This window comes from Syngnathoides biaculeatus, chromosome 10, assembly GCF_019802595.1.
Source record: "Syngnathoides biaculeatus isolate LvHL_M chromosome 10, ASM1980259v1, whole genome shotgun sequence".
Lineage (NCBI taxonomy): Eukaryota > Metazoa > Chordata > Actinopteri > Syngnathiformes > Syngnathidae > Syngnathoides > Syngnathoides biaculeatus.
The window spans coordinates 18,423,792-18,438,805 of record NC_084649.1 but is presented as its reverse complement, the minus strand read 5'-3'; the positions used below and the strand labels follow the sequence as shown (position 1 = coordinate 18,438,805).

Below are 15,014 nucleotides of genomic sequence, written 5' to 3'. Positions count from 1 at the left end.
TTTCACTGATGTTTTTTTTTTTTTTTTTTTTCCCACCCATGTTGAGGCGGTGTACGTGCCATATCGCTCATGGGTCGGTCTGATGGTGATAGATGGATGGCTGTAGGATAATGAGGGAGTGGAAAGTCGCTCTCGCGGGGGGAGGAGGCGAGGATAGCTTAGTCGGCAGCAGGAAGAGAGCCGAGAAACGCCACAACCACACTTTGCGGGCGAGAGGGCAAACACTGTGGCGTAAAACGAAACTGTACGACATATTGCCATAGGATTTGCTCACCTAAGATATGAATTTAAAGGTCCCGCATTTTGGCTATGGAGATTCCAATAGAGTGACTCTCTAACATGGACTTATTATAAATCATCAATTTCATTTAAAAAAATAAAGAAAAAAACACTTTGGTTTTGTCAAGAGTGTCCAGAAACGGCCTTTCTGGGAGGAACAGTACTTCTGTTTGACCCAGTCTTGTTTCCACTTTGTCCATCTTTGGCTAAGACCCCCCAACCCCAATGGGTTGCTTCCGTGTAGAAGACTGAACCCTCACTACTTGTGAGCACGCACACACGTTTGTTACATTGACAGGGCTGGCTCTGGGGCGGTGATCTGTACTAGTGATGTAGATGAGCTTGAGAAATTCAAATGACCTCATTTCAGGCCTCCCAGCGGAAAAACATCAAGCAAATATAACAACCCAAATACTAGAAAGAGTTGGCTTAGCAAAATGTGGGACGTTTAAGTGACAAGCCCATTGGAACTCCGCAGGGTTTTGATCCAACATCGCTCCATGCGGTTATATTATCTTGAACGTCACAAGCTTTAGGCCTGTCTTCGTGGGAATTTCCGACCATTTTTACAGAAGCACATTTATGAAGTAAAACACTGATGTTGGATGTGGACTGGTTATCAGTCTCTCCTCTAATTCATTAAATTAATTCACAGCGAGGAAAACCAAGGAGCTACCAAGGTTCTGGCGTGGCATAGCCAGTCTCCAGACCCCAAACCCAATAGAAAATCTTTGGAAGGAGCTGAAACTCTGTGTTTCTCAGCAACAGCCCAGAAACCCTGTCTGATCTAGAGAAGATCTGTGTGGAGGAGTGCGCCAAAATCCCTCCTGCAGTGTGTGCAAAACTGGTGAACAACTACAGGAAACGTTTGACCACTGTAATTGCAAACAAAGGCTACTGTACCAAATATTAACATTGGTTTTCTCAGGTGTTCAAATACTTATTAGCAACTGTATCACATAAATAAGTCGTCAAAAAAATCATACATTGCGATTTCTGGACTTTTCTTTTTAGATTATCTTTCTCACAATGGACATGCACCTACGATGAAAATTTCACGCCCCTCCATGGTTTCTGAGTGGGCGAACTTGGAATATAGCAGTGTGTTCAAATACTTATTTTCTTCACTGTAACTCTTTAATCCGGGTCTTTATGAACCTTGATTTATGCACTGACGGAAAGTCATGTTGAAAGGGGAAGAGGGCCATCAAATATTAGCTCCAGTAACTCTGCATACTCTAAGACTAACAAATAGAAGAGCAAAGAGATTTTACGATGAAAGGATAAGCAATGCAAAATTTGCACCATTTCTGCTCGACAGTGCAGTTTATCACCCTATTTTTGATTTTCAGTTGATGGTACATTTAAAACTCTCCATTTGGAAAACGTGTTACAACCAACGCAACAGCCGTGGCTAACGTCTGCTCGTCTGCACTGCAGGTGATGTGCCGCGTACGTCTCGTCGATGTCGATAAAAGACAAATCAAAGTCGAAGGTATATGAAAAGATTTTGTGATTCTCACCATGAATACTTTTTTTTTTGCCAAGACCATTACTGGTAGCGAACTATTATAAAACTGAAGATAAAAATATCACATTGTGATGTTGCACTCCTCCCATCAGTTGTTTTTGTACTGTCCCAATCATCTTACCGAGAAATGGCGGCGCAAGTTCACAGGAGTGGGTCGCTGTATTTTTACAATGAGCTTTAAAAGAACAATTGCTATGAAAAAAAAAAAAACACAAACACAAAGGAAAAAAAATCACAGGCGCGCATCACTTTTTATTCCTTGTGATTACTCACATGGAGTTTTAAGTGTTGAAATTTCATTGGAACAAATGGAACCCATTTCTGATTCCGAAGACAACTCAGTCGAGCTTTTATAAAAGTTTATTTTATCCTTTGTGTCTCCGCGTGTTCGTCTGCAGTGCGCTCGTTTATTTTTAACAAGAAAACCAAAAGGTCTACTTCGGCGCAAATAATTGCGCTCCACGTCCATTGTGGGGTGCGAGATTACATTGAGCAGAGACAAAATAACCCCAGCAACAATTACTCGGCACGTGCTCACCCGAGTACGTGATTCCTCACCGGCGTTCCGATTGTACCCGCACAAAGACCGTCGGCGGCAAGTTGTGAAACAAGTCACGTGTGTCAACGCGTACAAATCAGCGGGTGCGTCCCACAGCTGTCTGCTGGGAAGAACGTCGTTCGGACACATCTGCTTGTGGCCTTTGTAACTCATGCATACAGCAAAACTGACAGTGAAGCAATCATTTATGAGTACTTTATAGTACCGTCCAAGGCAACTCAAGCCATGAATCGTTAACTGTGAATAGGAGCCTTTGCAGGAGGCACCGTTTGCGGGGGGGGGGAAGAAATATGTACAAGGGAGCTGAGTGCTCATTAATTGAAGCCCCTATGTAATAAATAGTCCCGCCTCAGCATGCGAAGCTCCGTGGAGGACACGATCGGTAGAAAGGCAGCGCCGCAAAGGCAGAGGCGGTATTGTGCAGATTTTTGCCTCCTTTTGATGTTAATCGTTGCTCGAATCTTGTTTTCACAGTCTCATTTGGAATTCTAAATATGAGGGCAAATGTCTGAGCAGCTGAAAATAAGAGCAGCATTCTTTTTCTCCCCCCGCCCCACTCTGGAGGTGGACGACGGGGGTTGCAAATGAAGTATAATGGTGTTGTTTTTGTAAACTCTTGATTACTTACCATGATGGACTACTCCTTTCAAGCCTTGGATGATGGGCTCTACGGCTGGGTTATCTTTTTGCCCGAGCTGCAAGAAACGTTCAGACGCAGGAGATTATAAATGATAACGACGCCGGGGCAAAAACAGAGGCAGCATGGCAACATTTATCTAAAAAAAAAACCAACAAAAAAATAAATTCAAACAATGTTTCCCTTGGACAATATTGAACAAAACAAAACGTTCATTGTGTGACCCAAAAGAATGACAGAAAACCTATCAATGAGGATAATCAAGACAATGACGACCAGCAATTTCCTACCCAAAAATATCAATAAAGAGTTAATGAGCTTCGGGTCTAGTTGATTACTTGGAACTAATCCATCAATTATTCAATCAGTCCATTTATGCATCCATCCAGCCATCCACATTTGCTCTTATTTTCCTCTCTTTTACTCTGCTGTCTGCATTCATCACCGTAAATGATAAATCTGTTCTCAAAAAGAAAGTTAACTAAAGTAAATAAAGTCAATCTGTCTATATACAGCATAAAGACTACCAGTCAATAGTTTTAAAACATCCTGATCCTGATTTTTCAATTGGCGGATATTAACAGAAAACTGGTAATGTTTCCCAAAAATGAAAAATAATGTTAGATTTTACAATTGGCGGCACAGTGGACCAGATGGTAAAGCGTTGGCCTCACAGTTCTGAGGTACTAGGTTCAATACCGGACCCGACTGTGTGGAGTTTGCATGTTCTCCCCGTCCCTGCGTGGGTTTCCTCCGGGCACTCCGGTTTCCTCCCACAATCCAAAAACATGCAACATTAATTGGATACTCTAAATCGTCCCTAGGTGTGATTGTGAGTGCGGCTGTTTGTTCTCTATGTTCCCTGCGATTGGCTGGCAACCAGTTCAGGGTGTACCCTGCATGCCTCCTGCCCGTTGACAGCTGGGTTGGGCTCCAGCACTCCCCACGACGCTTGTGAAGATAAGCGGCGAAGAAATGGATAGAAGGATTTTACAATTATACAAAATGGGAAAATCTCCAAGGGTCCAGCACTCCCCATGACCCTCATGAGGATAAGCAGCAAAGAAAATGGATGGATGGATGGAAAATCTCCAGACTAAATCCCGATTATGTTGTCTTGGGATGAATTACAAAAGTAAATGGGGGGGGGGGATTTCTGCAACAGAGTTGGGAAAAATGTAGAGAAAAATATTTGATTTGATTGAAAATGTCTGACATCCACGATTACAGCAAAGTGGACATTTTTACTTATTTTTTTTTTTATCTTTATCTCATTTCCCAGTCGCGACCCACTTCTATTGAAGTTAGGAACAGTAATTAAAATGTTTTGTTCAAAATAGCCTTTGAAAATATCTCAATTGCACATTTCACTTGTATCTCGGCACTGATCGTTTATTTTTTGGGAAAATCCTTTACCTGATATGTTCCAGTTTGTTTTATTATTTAGCTGATAAATGCCGATGAAATTGTCTTATTTTCCAAATAAAAGAAAAGTCCAACCCGTAAATAATTCAGTCCACATGATCCCGAGTTTACAATGGAGTTCTCCTCCAGAAAATTTGCACATTGGTTGTAAAGCCTGAAAGTTGGTTACTAAGCTACAGTTGCAGGGCAGTAAAGTCAAAATTACAATAAATGCAGGATTTGTATAAAAAATGAATATAAAACAATAAAATGAAAAAAAATTGTAAGTCATAAGTCAGACTGTCATGAACCAAGGACCCCCTGCAAAAGTTAGCCACGATGTACTTGTTGGTTCTGACTACCAGTTCAGAATCAGCTTTAAAGGATACCTAGTACTGTACTTTGCTGATTCTTGGGGTAGTTTTCTTGTGTCCTCGATCAAAATTTACTTAAACTGAAGGGTATGAATATTTTTTGGGGCTTAACAATGTATCCTTGGAGACAGACATTTGATGATTTTATGGGTTTTATGGGGCTTTTTTTTGGGTTGTTGATGTCCAATGTGACTTTGGTAATTCCACTAGGGTGTTAGAACAGGAAATCTCGTGAGGGAAAAACAGCGTCCCATTTCATGATGGGCCCCTTTTTATGGTCACAAAACCCGGCCATAAGTGCTCGGATGCACTTTGTGCCACATTATCTACGTCCTACATAGGGCGATGAGAATAGAACAAAAAAAAAAAAAAAAAGAAAAAATGTCGAGAAGAAGGGAAGCGATCTTCCCGTGCTTAACATTAATTCAGGTCAGTCTGAAGAGAATAATTACGTGAACGTGAATGCTGAATGCGGATACTACACACACCTTAGAGGCCATTAATGGGCCTTTGGGGAGCTCAAGAAGACTCCCCTTATTGATTGGAAATGGTAAACCTGAGGCAACGTGCATTTATGTGCATGTGTACGTACACTAAAACCCTTTATTGTGTAAAATACTGTTTAGCGGATTGTGTATGGGGGTGCTAATTGCAGTAAGCAATAAGCCTGTCAGGACACAACAGAGGCATTTAGGTCCTGCTCCACGCACGGTCCATCACTGCCTGATAGTAGACCCACATTCAAAACACCTGTGTCCCCATTCCAGCTCCCACACCCACACCACCCGCCTCCCTCTCCATCTCCGACACCCCCACCAACCTCCTCCATAAGATCACTGACCCTTGTCTGTGTGCCATTAGGCGGAACGTTAGTGCACATTGATTACCTACCATCAATTGCACAAATACCGCTAATAGAAATTAGTGTGTAACACCGCCGCGGACCCTGAAGCTGTCAGTCCCGGTGAATGCTTTTCCAAGGTACATAAATCTCTGGGGTGTTTTTACAGTAAGTAGAAATTAGGTATAAGGTATAAGAGCCGGTGTGCTGAGACCTTCAGGAAACAATTTATAGCATCTCAGTAAGCAAGCGACAATTTGGCCGGGGCGACAATTTTCTTCAGGGACGCAGGGCAGCATTTCGATTTTCATTTACCTCATTTTCGTCTGTCGATTAGTTGACTCCATGAATTTGGTTCCTCGCGAGTCCAAAAAATTAGGACAATTAGCGCTTGAGTTAAGCTTGCCGCGGTGCAGTTCGGGGATGGGAAACCCAGAACAGTCTTAAAGGGGAAATCTATTGGTTTGCATCAACAATGTATCCAATAGGTTATGTAAGAAGATTTTTAACGATAATTGGGAATTTTCAGGGGCGCTGCCATTTTTGCGAGTCACATGAACTACGTGTGCGGATGTGAACGTGTACAACAAAGGCTTGATTACATGGATCACCATTTACGCCCAGCGCCGATTTCTCAGATTTATCCTCATCTGATGAAGAAATAGCAGAATCGGTTGATCGGGAAGACGGAGGAATACTTCCATACACAGCCGTGAGCGGCACAGCTCCGGGGCTCGGGGGAGCCGTGAGTTCGCTCCCCGGCGAGTGAGCTCCAAGGCTCGGGGAGGTAGCTCGCGGTTCGGCCGCTCGGTTGATAGGGAAGACAGAGGAATACGTCCATACGCTAAGCCGTACAGCCATGTATGGAAGTATTCTTCCGTCTTCCTGATCAACCAAGCGGCCGAGCCACTTACGGCTGTGCTACTTACGGCTGGGTACGGAAGTATTCCTTCATCTTCACCATCAGCTGATACTGCTATTTCTTCATCAGATGAGGATAAATCTGAGAAATCAGCATTGGGCGTAAATGGTATCCCTTGTAATCAAGCCTTTGTTGCGGCACGGTATATGTTCCATCTGCACACGTAGGTCATGTGACTCGCGAAAATGGCGGCGCCCCTGAAAATTTGTAATTGTCGATAAAAATGTTCTCAAAACACTATTAAATGAGAGAGGATTTCACATTACATTGTCAAAATAGAGTACATATTACATGACCTATTGGATACATTGTTAATGCAAACCAGTGGAGTTCCCCTTTAAGTGTCCAGTGAAATATATATATATTATATATTTTTTTTCATCTATTGCGGTGACAAGTGGAAAAAATGAAACGTTCCATCACAGCAAAACAGTGAATCCACCTTTTGGCTTTCATAGAACAACCTTAAGTCAGAGCACCCTGCAAGTACATCAGCTTTGTGTTGAATTGAACAGGCTCTGATTCATTACGGACTACGTGAACGTGTGAGTAAATTGAGATGCGGCCGCCATAATTTCTGCAGTCATACTTGTGATGATTATATCCGGGGGTGTGCCGTGAGACTTTCTAATGTAAAACTGGCGGCGTGTCACAGTAAAGCAGACATGCAAATGGGAAGGCAAGGGCTTCGTCGACTGTAAAATGTTGTCGCCAATATATTTAACAAAGGTGAAGGTGATAGCGTAAACAGACGTGAGGACGGCCAGCGATTTTACGGCGCCCAAATTCCGTGGGCTGCAGCATTCTGAGGACCCGACCGATGCGATTTACGGCGGTAGCTCTTAAAGCTGTGCCCGCCCGTATATTGGCACACTTAGCCTTATGACACTGCGTTACAGAAAAGAAGGCGCCACTCAAATACAACCTCCCAAGGATGCAGTTTCAAAATTGGGACACAGCTTTTGCGTTTTTTTCCCCATCTTCTCGCCATATGGCTGTTTATTACAAGAAGAAGAAGAAGAAGAAGAGCTTTTTTTTGTGCTGTGCTTTTGTCGATACTTTACCTCAAAGAAGACCGACATGGCGGCAATGATGCGTCTCTCCTTGATAGCTGCGGCGAGGCTGTCAAAGTCATCGGAATTGTAAAGGTAGATCTGCATCTGAGATGGGAGACAGAAGATACATCGCTTGAGGAGTGGACAAGGAGAAGTAACTGTCCTCTCATAAATCGCTTCTCGCACACACTACACACTGCTGGGAAGCTGATGAAAGGCTCTTTTTTTTTTTTAGGGGTATAAAAGAGGGTGTATTTATCACTCTCATAAATCTCCTATAATGTGTGCCATTCCTTTTTGTGTTCTGCCACTGGTGGAGGATGCTTAAGAAATACCACGTCCCGTTCCTCAGGGCTACTGTGCTCACAGAGACAGGCAAGACCGTAGGAATGTGGTCTTTTCCTGCGAGGAGATCTAAGAGAATAAAACGCTTCTCATCAGTGCTCCCAATTACCTTAAATCACCCGCAACACTGTTTCTGGTCCCACAACAAAGCTTAAAAAAAGTGCGGCTGTAGTGTGAAAAGCATCATAGAAACTGTACGGAACACCTGTCTAGCCTCCATTTGCTATCAAAAAGAATTTGAGTGCTTTCATTTCCAAGCCGACACATAATGACGTGATGATGAAAATCAGCAAAGGGATTCTAAAGGTAGTAATTGGACCTATCCATCATCATCGTCTACAGACTCTTTAATTTGAAAAAAAAAAAAAAAAAAAAAAGCCTTTCATGTCACTGAACCAAGTTAATTGCCAATAAAAAAAGGTCCTAGATGTTGATTTAATTTAAGAGCGGGCCTATCAAAGGCAAACTTTGGAGAGTTCCCGCGCAGCAAGTGGCTGTGCTGTCAACATGCAAAAGGATTTGAGACACGAGTGCAAAAATTTTAATCCATTTTTGTGGAAATCACGTATAGGACAGTAAGGGAATTACCAACTCCAGATGATTTCCACCAGTTGCTTTAACTACAGCCTTAAGTGCAACTAATTTGTTGTCTGGGAATGCTGCAATAAAGAGAGCTAGCTATTCTTTAACCGCCACATCTTATTAACGACATCACACAATTAAATGGGGTCCCTCGGGTTTTTCATTTGACCAGAGTGACGGACTTCTGTGACCCACACTTGTTAACAGCGGCCTTTGGAAAATGGGCTAGTCACTTACAAACCACTTTCATAACAGTGCCCTAAAAGTAAATGTTTCTAAAAGCACTCCCTACTTGACTTGCGTGACTGCACGCTTCATTTCGCCGCGCGTCTTCGAGATCTGATGCTAATCTCCTGTTCAACTTGACTTGTTGATACGGCACAGGCAGGTGGGTCTAGCCAAACTGACTCCATTTCGGCACGTTCGCTTGGGGTTCAGCCGTGCATTCGGCGCACACCGGCAACGAGAAGAAGAACGTGTACCTTTACGAGAGTCATAACAAATTGCAACTTGCAGGAGCCGGTGTGAACAGGTGCAAACTGAATGGTATTTAAAAAAAAAAAAAATGGAGCTCAATTATTTACCTCTAGTTCTCGCCCTCGCTCCACGGAAGAGTTTGTGACGTCCACATTTTGAGTTATTCTTTGGTCTAAATTTGGCCATGCCCCCCCACCCCCGACCCCCCTACATTCCCTCAGCTCAAAGTGTGTGCAAAGGCACATTCTACATTCCAATTTAAGAGGAAACGGATGAAAAGCTGCTCATGCTTGGCATCATTTCCCATGATAGCGAGGTATTGAGGCACGAGAACAAGACAATAAGAAATAAGTGTGTGGGAGGCAAGGTCTCGGATTCTTTGCAACTCTTGCTACGAGAGCAGTTTGTTGGTAAATGTTTTTGTCTTAAACGCAGTATGATTCTTTCACTTCCATCCCACGCATGTATCCCACTTTGCGTCCAACTGGCCGGTGCAGTGGCTTCAATTTTCAAAAAGGGTTGAGTGTCACATTCAGATGCGCTAACCTGAAATTAATTTATGTGAATACCTTCAAAGGCAAAGCAACAACAACGGGATTACATGCCATTCCAATTTTACTGAGCAATACGGACAATTATAATTGATTATAACCATTCTATCTATTCTATCACATTAACACACACTTGAAGGCAAATCCTCGGTGATTCTTGCGAAAATGTCCCAACGTTTCAAACTGTCATATATCATAAATGATAATGTTGAGACATTATGAGCATTTTTGTGTTACCAGACGCTTGATTTCTGATTCCAAAACTAGTTCATAAGTTTCATGTGCAAATATAATGAGGCGATTCAGGATTTCTACGGGTTCACCATGACGGCCCTCTGAGGGAAATTGTAACTACAATGTGGCCCTAGACAAAAATGAGTTTGAGACCACTGCTCTTATCGGACTGTCTTCTTCTTCTTCTTTCGGCTTGTCCCTTTCGGGGTCGCCACAGCGTGTCATCTCAGATGAACGCACATATATGTTTGGCACAATTTTTACGCCGGATGCCCTTCCTGACGCAACCCTTCTCAGGGAGTGGAGGCCCCAGTGGGATACGAACCCACAACCCCTGGTTTACCAAACCAGTGCTCTAACCACTGAGCTACGGGGCCTCTGCACTGCTCTTATCGGACTGTACAAGACGATAAGATATAGCATACTGAAGAATATTTCAGCCACAACAGCCTGTTTTGCTAGATGTAGAGTATACGTATGCTTATAACATTTATTACAATGTAATGACAACCTCACAATTTACGTGTTAGTGCAAGGACTGTAATCCTTTCACACTGAAAGTGTATTATAACTTTTTGCGTGAGACCAAGCAACATGTGCGAAGTTGGGGGCCGCCATTTGCAAGAGGCAGATGATAACTACTACCCTTTTGTCTTTATTTACTTACAAATTCATCGAAGGAGAAATAGACATTTTTCAATCTACTCTGTCAGCAGGCAAGTCTTCATAAAATTGTATCTATTATTCTAAAATAGCAGCACAGCTCAGTTGGTAAAGTGTTGGCCCCACAGTTCTGACGTTCCGGGTTCAATCCCGGACTCGCCTGTGTGGAGTTTGCATGTTCTCCCCCGTGCCTGCGTGGGTTTCCTCCGGGCACTCCGGTTCTCTCCCACATTCCAAAAACATGCAAAATTAATTGGACACTGTAAATTGCCCCGAGGATCTCTATGTGCCTTGAGATTGGCTGGCAACCAGTTCAGGGTGTACCCCGCCTCCTGCCCATTAACAGCTGGGATAGGCTCCGGCACTCCCCGCGACCATTGTGAGGATAAGCGGTGAAAAAAATGGATGGATATTCTAGAAGTGTCGGTCTCTTGTCAATTAATTAATTCTTGTCTTATCCTCACTAGGGTCGCGGGCGTGCTGGAGCCTATTCCAACTGTCATCGGGCGCACCCTGAACTGGTCACCAGCCAATTACAGCGCACTTAAAGAAGAACAATTATTCACACTCACATTCACACCTGCGGGCAAGTCTTTAATTAACCTAACATGCATGTTTCGGGGGTGTGGGAGGAAACGGGAGTACCCACGCAGGCACGGGGAGAACATATGGCCGTTATACTTGTTTCAAGCAACATGATACACATGCTAAATACGTAACTCATAAAAATCATCAGTCTCGTGCCAGCGACTGTGATGAATTGTTGATAGAGTGTCAGAGAGACTTACTGTAATTCCAGCTCGACTCATAATGCATGACTTATTCAGAGAAGTTCACATTACACTTGCGGCACATGTACCACATATACCAACAGTATACGTGAGCAAGGCCAGTACATTTTCGAGGGGCTATGTAAAATTATTCGAACCTGCGTGACACCTTAATACAGTATATTATACGGACAGATCTCCCAACGGAACCCTCGGGGAAAAACAAATCAAGCGATTCATTTTTCATTGTGCTGTTTGAGCAAACAGGTGGGCCGTCTATCGATTTGTCCACCCCGCTCTCATGTAGGAGCCCGTGTGCCTATATTAATGTCAAGCTCAGGAGCCACCAGCCAAGCAGCCCTTTTGTTTACTTTACTACATGAGCATGTTGCAAAAGCCAGAAGGGTCCATATAACACAGCGACACAATTTGTCTTTCCCACCGAACAGAGTGGATGAATGTATAGGTGCTTTAATGCTCGGGGTGGCAGCTGGGAGAAACATCTCAATTTATTTTTTATTTTTTTACAGTATGAGATATCCAATTCAGGGCTGGAGGTGGCTGCAGACAAAAGCTCTAGAACTCAACAGCTAAGGACATATTTAGCCTAGAAGTACAAAACATACGCGGTGCTTAGAATATTAAGCTCACTAGTAAGACATAATGCAAAGCACCATCGACCACTTTCTCTTTTGAACAGCAATGACAAATTTAGATTTTTCCTCACAAGTGTCACTGCTCTTACTCGTCCATTTGTTCACTCAGATATTTTTTTTTTTCAATGTAACACAGTGAAACTGGAATATTTTGGAATTGAATTACTCCTGAATTAGATCATCTCTTTCATTTTGAAAGTGGGCCTTGGTCTCCTGCATTATTCGATCATAGGAAGGAATCCATTAGATACAGAGTCATGCTGCAGGTGGAAATTGATGCACATTTTTTGGTATGCATTCTCGACATATGAATGTGGAGGCCACGCGTGTACTGGAAGAGTTTTACTTCTTCCATTTCTATTGTGTAGTAAACTAAAATACAGCTATGCACTCTAATTTACAGATGCAACTGATGCGGTTCAGTTCTCTTTCAGAAACACGTTAATTAAACTTTTTTGTTGTTCTTGCTACCAGTGCCTTTAATTTGCTAGCTTTTTTTTTTTTTTAAAAAAGGTCCAACTAATTTCTGTATTTTATGGACATGGAGTGCATGATAAGAAAATTAACGAGGTTATTTAACATAGCAGCACATTACAAACCTGCTAAAAGGTAAAATATGAGTTTCTCATTAAACATGCATCATTCTCTCAAGCCCGTCTCCATCAAGCAAAAATGCTCGACGAAGCAAAAAATGCCATGTGGCAAAAAAAAAAAAAAGTACATTTGAAATTAAGTATCTAATTTATGATCATTTTTAGCTTTTTCTAACAGCTGCGCATCCACTTACTTAGAGGCACATGATCAAAAGAGCTGCGCTGTCTACAATCTCAGCACGCCGAACGCAAAATGGCAATGCAAAAAAATTCTTCTAATTATAGAGGCATTCAGGATCAAAAGCGGTGTGTGCAGAGACGCCAAAGAAAGATGCGCGCAACGGACTCGGGCTGTGCATCTGCAGACGTAAGGGACACACAGAAACAAGCGCTTTCATGCAGTCGTTTTTAATAAGCAATTATCGAAGTGATCCTAAAATAATATTTAAAACTTCATTCATTGGAAAAGGACAGGCATTGTAAAATGCAGAAAAAAAGGGAATAATCCATCGGCGACGGTTTCGGAAAGAAAACCTATTTTACTGCCTGTTGTATTGGAGGTTTTTTTTGTCCTTTCCTTAAATACTTGAAGTCTATTGTCCGGTCTTAAAAAGTATTTTGTGACCTTCAACATCAACAACAAGAAAAGACATTTTCAGATTGCCAATCAATGTCCCTTTCACCCTATTCGGTTTCGACACAAAACCTCGACCACTAACAACTCAATGAAATAATAATGAAGCGGAATTTGTGGTATTCAATTAAAAGCAGCGGAAAGGCTATCTGTAAAGTGCAAAGCCCCGCGGAGGTTAAATAATGCTAACAAGGATCAGCGCAAAGCTTTGTAGCCTCACCTGGTGAATAAATCTCATGTCTGACATTAGTATTCTTGCATTAGTGTAAACAAGAAGCGTGCACTGTTTACAATGTTTCAGCAGATTCTCGGGTTTAATTTGCACTTCCTCGGTTCGTGCTCCACTCCAGTTTTAATCAATAGACAAAAGTAATAAAGAGTAAAAGAATTCCATGGTAATAACTTGGGAATCAAGATCATGAAAAAAAACAGTCTAATTTAGGGTTGGCTTATTGCATGACACTAATGCCATGCTAAAGAGCTCGTGCACCTACGTCATAAAATCACCTGACTTTTGTTGACCTCGCCATATTGCCGGTCAAGCTCAGGATTGCGCAATGATAAGTCGGTTGGAGACGACACCGAAGTATGTCTTGGAGCACGACGCCCAGCGTCTTGTCCAATACCGTCAGACATTTAGAAGGTGAAAATAAACGACGATATGTGGAAAAATTTGATAAACTTGGCATGGAGGACCTATATTTAATTCCGAATTGATGTTTTTGCTGATAAGAAATTGGACTGTTAATCCGCTTCAGCTCGTCTTGGACATCTGGATACACACATGGATCTGGTGAGTCAGTTGTCGAGATTTACACAGAAAAGGTTGAAAGTGTAGAAAAGTCTGGACGCATACAAATACTTCGTTGCTGGATCTGGATCTCAATCAGGAATAAATCAGATAGTGACGGGGGAAACGGCTCGTGAACGCAGAAGTGTGTTGGGTGACACGTTAACCTTTACCGGAATCCATCGATCTTTCCAGCTAGTATTCAATTCAAATACCAATATTGAAATAAATGACCCCTGGTTTTATACAAACTCGCATTCATTAACTATTATTGAAAAAATAAAATAAAAAAAGAGGATTGAGTCGTCTCCACGGAACATACGTGAAGTGATCGCAATCACACTTAACCTCCGGAAACCTCTGCGACAGCCAATTTTTTTTTTCACCGGCAATAATGTGCCGTGAAAATGGTGACGTCACGTGCACGAGCTCTGTTTGGGAACCTCCTTTCGAATGTTCTGACATTCTGTTTTGGTGTCACTGTTTTATTATGCAGGATAAGACTGCGCAGGACTTGCGCTATAGCAGCTGACACCATGTTGAACCGGAATCAACAGCTAACCTCACCCGGTTGCCCTTAATTACTGCATTTAATTCTGTCGAAATTGCAACAAGGCGGGATGAACAACAACAACAATTATACACAATTAACAGAATTTGTAATTTATCTATTTTGTCCTTCAATTATGCGACACACAGTATATTTATGAAACAAAGGCTGCTGAAGGACATGTTAATGGTCAGTATAAGTGCGGTAATCCCCCACTATGGGGGACAGGGAGTGGAGCCTTGCAACAAACGGAAAAAAAAAACAAAAAACTAATTGAAACCCCCCCAAACTCTTTATAATTGCCAATGTTAATAGGTTAAACCATATATATATTTGCGTATGTGTGTGTGTGTGTATATATATATATATATATATATATATATATATATATATATATAAAAATAAACACACACACACACCATAATTTCCAGCCTACAAGCCGTGACTTTTTTTCCACACGCTCTCAACCCTGCGGTTTATGCGATGATGTGGCTAATTTACGCATTTTTTTCCAACGGGCGCAAGGGGGCACTCGAGCGGAAAAGGTAAGAATGAGACCGGTGGAAT

General features: G+C 42.3%; 1 protein-coding gene across 1 annotated transcript in view; it reads right to left on the bottom strand.

The window, feature by feature from the left end:
• Positions 1-15,014, bottom strand: part of ca16b (carbonic anhydrase XVI b) — a 131,509-nt gene that overhangs the window by 41,184 nt on the left and 75,311 nt on the right. The window contains exons 5-6 of the mRNA XM_061831416.1: positions 7,612-7,707; positions 2,998-3,064 (exon numbers count right to left, since the gene is read on the bottom strand). Of these exons, the coding sequence (XP_061687400.1) occupies positions 2,998-3,064; positions 7,612-7,707 (163 nt within the window). The remainder of the gene's footprint in view (positions 1-2,997; positions 3,065-7,611; positions 7,708-15,014) is intronic.